The following is an 8,226-nucleotide window of genomic DNA, read 5'->3' on the forward strand; positions in this document are numbered from 1 at the left end:
GAATTCAGCATCCACTGCCGCTTGAACTGCAGGTAAAGGAAAAGACCGGGAAGGTGGCAACCCCAATGACGATCGTCTTCCTGGCCAAAAGCATCCTAGAGAGCAGGACAAAGGCTCGGGCGACACACAACCGGCTCAACCTTCAGGACACACAGGAGGGACATCGCGCCAGGTGGAGCAAATGCACCCACGGGGAAGCCTCAGCAAGGGGATTCCTAAGATGGCTCTCTGAATCCGCGCACGGCGTGCGTTCCACCCAGCGCAGGGGGAAACCTGGATTCCGAGCGTGGGAACACAACACCGCACCGGGTACCCCCAAAGCGCCGCGAGGAAATCGAGGCACGGGTCACCGGCCGGGAGGGGCCACACTCGCCGCAGCCCCGCGCAGCCTGCAGCCCTGCGGAGGCCGCGCACTCGCGTCTCGCGACCCCGCCCACGCCCGCCCGCTGACAGCCGCCGCCCCCACCTGCCCGTCGGCCCGCCCGCCCGCCGCTTCCTCCCCGCCCGGCCGGCCTCGCGCGGGGCCCCCGGGACGCGGCGCCGCCGCCGCCCGCACCCACCGGCATCATCGCGGCGCCGTCCGCCGCGCCCTCGCCGCCTGACAGGACGCCGCTCCGGCCGCCTCACAGGCCGCGCACCCGCTGCGGCGCCCTGCGGCCCGGCTGCGGCGAGGCGGCCACTGCGGAGAGCCGCGCAGCCCTCGCCCGTCCTGTCGCGCCGCCCCGCGTGCCGCGTCGCCGTCCCTCAGCCGCTGCCGCCGCCTCTGCCGAAGCCGGCCGCCTTCCGCCACCCGCACGGCTCACCCCGCAGGCTGCGCAGGCCCCGCCCCCGCGCGTCGGCCTCCCCCACCTACGCCACCTATGATTGGTCCGGGGGGGGGGGAGGAAGGCGGGGACGACGGGGCGGGGCCTCTCCGCAGGCCAGGTGAGAGCGCGCTCGTGCGCGTCCGCGCTCCGGGCGGCGGGGGAGGGGCGCGCGCTGCGGACGCCGGCCCCGCCCCCTCTCCGGCAAAGCAGGCTAGGTGGGCGTTGAGGCGCTGAGGGACCTCCGAAGCCTGAGTCTGCGAGGCTTTGGCTTAGGGTCACCTCGGACGAATACAAAGAGAGGGTCAGAGAAGGGAGGGCCGGCGGGGATTCGAACCTCAGGTCCGAGAGGCTAGCGGCGAGCGGGCCGCAGACCTCCTCTGACCCTATGATACCCCCGGGGTGTCCCCGACTTGTCTACGTCCGCGGACTGCATACCGCTCAGTGCCATAGGCCCCAGGGATCTGGGTCTCTGCCCAGCTTCCACCGCGACCTGAGCCACTTCGGCCTTCCTGGGCACAGCACACAAGCTGTCGGCCACAGCCCTTCCCTTGAACCATCCCACGACCTTAGAGCCCATGCCCACCTGTGTCCATATCCTCGGAGGTCCAACCGGAGCGTCCCAGGGCAGGGTCCAGTCTCTGTCTTCAGGTTCCAGGTCTGTCCTTAGAGCCCTGTCTTCCATGTCACTTTGCCCTCCAGTCTGGGAGGCTGAATGACAGAGACTAGAGCAGGCGCCAGAGCAGACCCTCAGCAGAGGCTGCCGGGTGGGCAGGCACCCTTTCTGAGCGGTCCACGTTGGGCCATTCGTCTGAACTCTGACAGATGAGACACAGCGGCTGATGAACTGCACCGGACTTAAGCTTCCGTGAGCTTCCAGAAACATGGAGACCAGTGGGGTGACCCCAAACACAGACCCGGTGGATCACCTTGAGACGTACCTAGCCCCTGGAGAGGGCAGCGGGTGTTGATCAGGGACAGTTTACAGCCTGTCTGGCTCTCTTGAGAGGCAGGAGGCTGTTGCTAAGTGGGGGTAGAGAGAGGGAGGAGGCCCGGGTTACACCAGCCCCCTTATGGTCAGCCACGCCTGTGCTTAGGAGGCCACGGGGGTTAGCGATTGAGAGCGTGGACTTTCCAGTTGAACAGACTTGGTTCAGCACCGCTGCTGACACACCCTCGCTGTGTGATCTTAGGTGAGCACGGCTCCGTCATAGGCTGTGTAGGATAATAGTACCTCTCCGGGGAAGCATGGGTGTGAGGTGTGAAGGAATGCTCCTAGCAGTTGGTGGCATGTGCCAGCTGCCCTGCGAATTCGGTAGTTACGTTATTGTTAGCAAGCAGGGTTGGTGTATAAATGCCCCTAGGGCTTTAAGAGCGAATTCACGTGGACCATGAGTGGCGAGTGACACATCCTTTCTGGGAGCAGGGTTTTGAGAGTAGAGGAAGTTTTGGGAGTGAGTGACTCTACATCAGACGTGAGTCTTGGTTCCAGTTCTGCTCCACCTCCCACGAGGCAACTTGTACTGTTTCTCTGGGCTTTGAGTTCCCCATCGGGAGCTGAAGTGAGCTTGAGGCCTTCCAGTCCTGACGAACTTAAAGACCATGAGTGGTAAAGGGGCAGATGTTGACCCACTTAAGCCCAAAGAAAGATGGGCCCATTAAAGAGTTATCCACTGTCCTAAGATGACCTTGGCCACAAGGTCTTTAAGAAACAAACAAACAAACAAACAAACAAGATGTATTTTGGGGACTGGAGAGGTGGCTCAGTGGCCAAGAGCACTGGCTGCTGCTCCACAGAACTCTGATTTGATCTCCAGCACTCACACAGCTGCTCACATGCCTGTAACTCCAGTTCCAGGGAATGACACCCTCTCTGTCCTTCGCAGGCAGGCACACTTGTGTGGCACACAGACATATATATACCAGCAAAACACAGCATGTACAGAAAATTAAAACAAACCCAAACATTTTATTGTGCATGGTGTGGTCTGTGTGTCTTTATACGCACATGCATTTGCAGGCTCCAGATGTCTGGAGCTGAAGTGACAGGTGGCTGTGGCTGCCTGCGCGCTGGGAACCTTGGTGGTCCTCTAGGAAAGCACACTTACTCTCAACCAGGGAGCCATCTCTCAAGCCTCTCTGCAGGACCTGTGGGCACAGAATGACACCTGCCTGACCTCTGCATCGATGCCACTGTGTCCTCCAGGCTCATCTCCAGGCAGTATTTCCCGAGCCAGCCTGGCCAGTAGGTCCTCTCCACCCCACAGGTCACACTGGTGTTCAAGGCTCGTTTTCTTGTACTGCAGCAAAGACGTGTGTAGCAGCCGTCCCAGGCTTCAGCTTCCTCCAAGCCCCAACCGTTTCCAGCGGCTCCTGGAACTCTTGACACATGATTTCACCACAGACCCTTCAGGAGCTCCCATCATCCACAGCAGAGCTCCTCAGAGCCCCCCCCCCCCCCCCGGAATCACATGAAAGGCAGAACGCAGGCAGTAGGGTTTATAAGATGTCCGCTGTGAGCTGGGCGTGGTGGCGCATGCCTTTAATCCCAGCACTCGGGAGGTAGAGGCAGGCGGATCGCTGTGAGTTTGAGGCCAGCCTGGTCTACAAATCGAGTCCAGGACAGCCAGGGCTACACAGAGAAACCCTGTCTTGAAAAAAGAAAAAAAAAAAAAAAGATGTCCGCTGTGTTCAGAGATGCATCCCAGCATATGTGAGACGCCCAGCCTAGAGCTGGCTTCCGAGGGGAGCTTCAGAGCTATAAGGGGTGAATTCTTTGGAGTTGTTCATTTTGGGTGGTGAATCTGTGGAGCTTGTTACACGCACCCCCCTCTATTTTGTACCTTTCTGACATTGTGTATTAAAAGTGGCTAAATATCCTTCAGAAAAATTTAAAATGTCCTTGAAGGAAATCAGTATATACTCACATTTGCATAATGAAGTTCTGGAGGGCCTCACAGAACACTAATACAGGATGCCTGCAGGTGGGCCTGGGATCTGAGTACACCAGCAACAGACGTGAGGCAGATTGAGCGCTATTAGGTATTTTGTTTTGTTTCCAGGACAGTCGAAGGATTGTTGCAGGCCCCCTTGCCGTGGTTCCTCCACTTCCTGGAACCGTGCTCCAATAAGCATGTGCCGCGGAACATGTCGTACTTGGAGGATGTAGCCGGTATGCCTATAACCTACCATCCTAGCAGTGATCCTCAGAGCCCCAGAGCACCGTTTCCTGGTGACCGCACAGCTGCCTGGGAGTTCCGACTCCCCTGCTGCCCAGAGTCAGCACGGCGTACTGAGCTGAACACTAATAGTCCACAAATAGGCCCAAGTTCAAGATCTGAAATATGGTTTCTACTGAAGTCACGTCCCTTTGCACCACCGTAACGTAAAAAGTATTCAGTGGAACCACTGTAAGGTGTGGCCCTCTGTATGCTTTTCCTGCCCAGTTTCCTCTAATTATCACCACCATTCTTAGTGAGGGTGTGTAGCGGGGAGTGTGTGCACGAGGTACGTGTGCATGTGAAGTCCCACGGGTGACGCTAGGCATCAGCGTCGGTTGCTCCATCTCCACCTTACTGTGTCTAAGTACTTTTAAATTGCATTTTATGTGTGTGGGTTGTTTAGCCTGCATGTATGTCTGTGCACCATATGTGCACCACATGTGCACCACATGTGTGCCTGTGCCTGTGGAGATCAGAGGGGGCCTGAAATCCGTGGTACTAGAGTTATAGATGCTTGTAAGCCATCATGTGGGTGCTTTGAATTGAACCCAGGTCCTCTGGAAGCGCTCCTAACTGCTGAGCAGTTTCTCTAGGCTCCGCCTTACTCTGTGAGACAAGGGCTCTCACTGAGCCTGGAACTCATTGACTGGGAGAGACTGGCTCCCCACCAAGGATCAGCCTGTCTCTGTCTCCCCAACGCTGGAGTTGTGGGCATATGGCTCTGCACTCAGGTTTGGTTTGGTTTATTTTAGAGAAGGTTTCTCTGTGTAACCCTGGTTGTCCTGGAACCTACTCTGTAGACCAGGCTGGCCTCTTGCCTCTGCCTCCCTAGTGCTGGGATTAAAGGCGTGCGCCATCACCGCCCAGCTCTGTGCCAGTTTTTTACATGGGTGCTAGGATTCAAATGCAGGCCCTGGTGCTTACAGGGCAAGCATTGTATCCTCTGAGCAGTTTCCCAGCTGTCCCGATTGGTAACACCTAATTACCAGCTGTGGTAAATTTGTTACTCCTGATCTGATGAACCTGTGTCACTCTATCATGGCTAGCATACAGACTTTCCCCGGTTTCCAGTCTTACCTAATGGCCTATGGTCTAGGACAACACTTCTGTCTAGTCAGCATGTTCTTTTCATACCTCTTGGCTGTGACAGTTTCTCAAAACTTTTCTTGTTTGTTTGTTTTTTAATGACTTTAATGGTTAGGAGAAGTACCAGCCAAATTATCCTAGCTTGCTCTCTGAGGTAAGCACCTTGACCAAGAGCAGTTTGGGAGGAAAGGATTCATTTCTACTTAAAACTTAGGGTCCATCATGAGAGGAGCCTAGGCAGGACCTGAAGCAGAGACCAAGGAAGAGTGCTGCTTACTGACTCGCTCTCCACACCTTGCTCAGCTTTCTCATGCAACCCAGAACCACTGCCCAGGGCAGGGACCGCCCACAGGGGCCTGGGTCCCTCCACGTCAATTATTACCACAGGCCAGCTTGATGGTGGCATTTTCTCACTTGCGGTCTGTTCTTCCCAGCTGAGCCTAGCTAGCTCGTGTCAAGTTAAAAAGACACTTAACCGGCATGTGGTTTTAAAACGTTCCTGTTGAGATGTAGATGTTTCTCTCATGATTAGACTAAGGTCAGGGGTTAAATTAAAGGAAGATCACAGAGGCAGATGCCACTTTGAGCATCATAACAGGACATATACTGTCACTAGAATTTATCCTTGACTGTGTGAATTGTTAATACTTGGTTGCTATTATATACTTTTTATTTTTGAACCTGACAAATATATTCTGTTTGATTTTTGAGTCAAACTATATAGCAAAATAAATATTTTTTTAAAAAATTAAGACATGCCTAGTTCACTGTGGTTGCCATGGGAAAATGCCACATACAGAGCAGAGTGGCTTAGGCAACAGGAATAAACGGAAATAGTTTTAGAGGCTGGAAGTTCAAAGTCAAATCTAAAAGATGGAAACCAAGGCAGTGTGGGTTCTTCCAAGGCCTGCCTTGTGGCCTTGCAGACGGCAGGCACTGTTGCCTCTCCTAGAGCCGTCTCTGGTCACAGCTCTGTTAGTTCCTTTTTATGGGAAGCCAGTCATGACTGGACTGGGGCCCAGCCACGGAACCTCATTTAACCTCAATTTCCTCCTAACGCTTCTATCTTTTGCCACAGTCGCGTTCTGAGGTGTATTAAGGTGAGGACTTCGGTATCTGACTTGGGGGCAGGCACAATTGAACCCGTAAGACCTTTCAAAGAAGCAATTTACCTCTTCACATTAGTCTCCATGCCCCAGCAGCCCACACACAGCGCTCTCCAGCCCTTACCGTTCCCTTTCCCGAGGAGGTAGGCCCATGACCACCTACCTCCCCATGCGTGGCATAATGCTTGGCTCCATTCTGCTCACTTTTTCAACCCTCTTCCTTTGCAGATACTCCAGGGTTGGGGTGGGGGTGGGGGCATCTCATTCACTTCTCCCAGACTGCCTACCCCAGGATCACCCATCATAACCTGTCTGTCACCTTAGACCTGTCAATATCCCCGTCTCTCCCAGGGGCCAGCAGGCCAATACAGTTAACATGCTTCCTATGTGCTAGGCCTGAGCGGCCTCATCTCAAACAGGACAGATGAGGTCCCTGTCCTCACAGAGTTCACATTCCTGTCAGGGGAGAAAGTGGTAAATACTGGCAAATGTGCTTTAAAGTTATAAAACCAGATAATGCGACAGACGCGGCTGCGTTGCCATATGGAAGGTAGCTCTTGAGTTGCCTTCTGAGTTCTGAGGGCATAGCTTTGCTGCCTTCCTGGAGAGGAGGAGGAGGAGAGGTGAGGCAGGAAGGTACTGGTGGGCGTGTGCTCAGCGCGCTGCGAGCTCGGTGAAGGATTAGGGACAGAGGGGCGTGGTGAGCTCAGAGTGGGGCTCTGCATCCGCGTGTGCCCTGATGAGGGTCCAAGAGGAGTCCAGCGCAGTCAGGAAGGCGGGATGGCCTGCTTCGGGAGTGGAGGACTTAGATGCACTGAAGTAGAGAGAGTGGAGCTGGGGAGCTGGGTCCTGTTCAGGGTGTGGTTTGAATGGTGGGAATTGGGGACAGTAAAAGAGAGGGGCAGCGCAGGTCCTAAGCTTCTGTGCAGTGCTGGAGACTGGGGTCGGGATGAACAGATGTAGGCTCGATGCTGACGTCAGCTCCGATGCCTTCTGGGGTTATGTTTTGGGCCCCTCCTTCTTTTGTCCAGCATGGGCCTGCACCCAAACCTGAAGCTGTACTCTCGCTTCATCGAGAGGCTAGCCTGGGCATTGGCCCCGCCACAGTCACTCCACAGCCCACCTCCTACCCACCCCCATGTCCTTTCCTCTCAGCGCTCACCTCTGACTTCCAAATTTGGCCTCCCTGTACCAAAATGGGCTTCTACACAGGAAACTGAGCCAGCACTGTGAGTGTAAAGCCTAAGTGTCTCCCACAGTCCTTGGGACAAGATGGGAGGGGCTGGGGCACATAGCTCTTAGACCCTGGGGACCTGGTCTTCTGCCACTCGTGGATAGTCGCTACTTCATCAGCACCAAGCTGTTACTGCTCTCAGTGTGTGGTGGGGGTGGCAGAGGGACAGAGGGAGCAGAGGCGTGCCGTCTGCCACCATGGCTCCCAGGGAACCTATTTTCACAGTAGCTGGCTGTGAACCAGACTTCTTCTACCTCTCCTGTGGGCGCTAAGAGTTTGTATGAAGGAAGTCAGAAAAATTGTAGGTCTGGCCAAGAACCTGCAGGTGGGAGTTGACAGGCCCCAGGAGTGAATCAGCCACTATGATTCTACTAAATGGACTGTCCTGGTTTGTTGTTGTTGTTGGTTGGTTGCTTGCTTGCTTGCTTCTTCAACTGGAGACAAGTTAAACTCTTCTGGGAAAAGGACCCAGAGCTGGTTCCTCTTGGCTGAGGGAAGATCTTCATGAGGTTTCCTATAGGCAAGTCTACAGTGCAGTTTCCTGATGAGGACTGGTGGAGGTGGGTCCAGCCCACAGGGAAGCACCACACTCGTGAGCTCACGGCAGCTGCGTTGCCGGCACAAGACCTGTATAACATCAAGCCAGTCGGCACTCTGAGGTGCTGGTGACAGGTGGTGGCCTCTTCAAGCAACAGTCAGTTTTCTTTGAAGGTATAACCTCTGGTAGGATCAGACTCCTCTGGGTGACCCCACACCCACGGGCAGTTTGTCTGGGC

General features: G+C 55.2%; 1 protein-coding gene across 1 annotated transcript in view; it reads right to left on the reverse strand.

Moving 5' to 3' along the window:
• Positions 1-1,528, reverse strand: part of Ppp1r13b (protein phosphatase 1 regulatory subunit 13B) — a 78,610-nt gene extending 77,082 nt beyond the window's left edge. Inside the window, exon 1 of the mRNA XM_051152118.1 lies at positions 1,390-1,528. Within this exon, the coding sequence (XP_051008075.1) occupies positions 1,390-1,488 (99 nt within the window). The 5' untranslated portion in view covers positions 1,489-1,528. The remainder of the gene's footprint in view (positions 1-1,389) is intronic.
• Positions 1,529-8,226: the final 6,698 nt, after the last annotated feature.

The sequence above is a fragment of the Acomys russatus genome, chromosome 1 (assembly GCF_903995435.1).
Source record: "Acomys russatus chromosome 1, mAcoRus1.1, whole genome shotgun sequence".
Classification (NCBI taxonomy): Eukaryota; Metazoa; Chordata; class Mammalia; order Rodentia; family Muridae; genus Acomys; species Acomys russatus.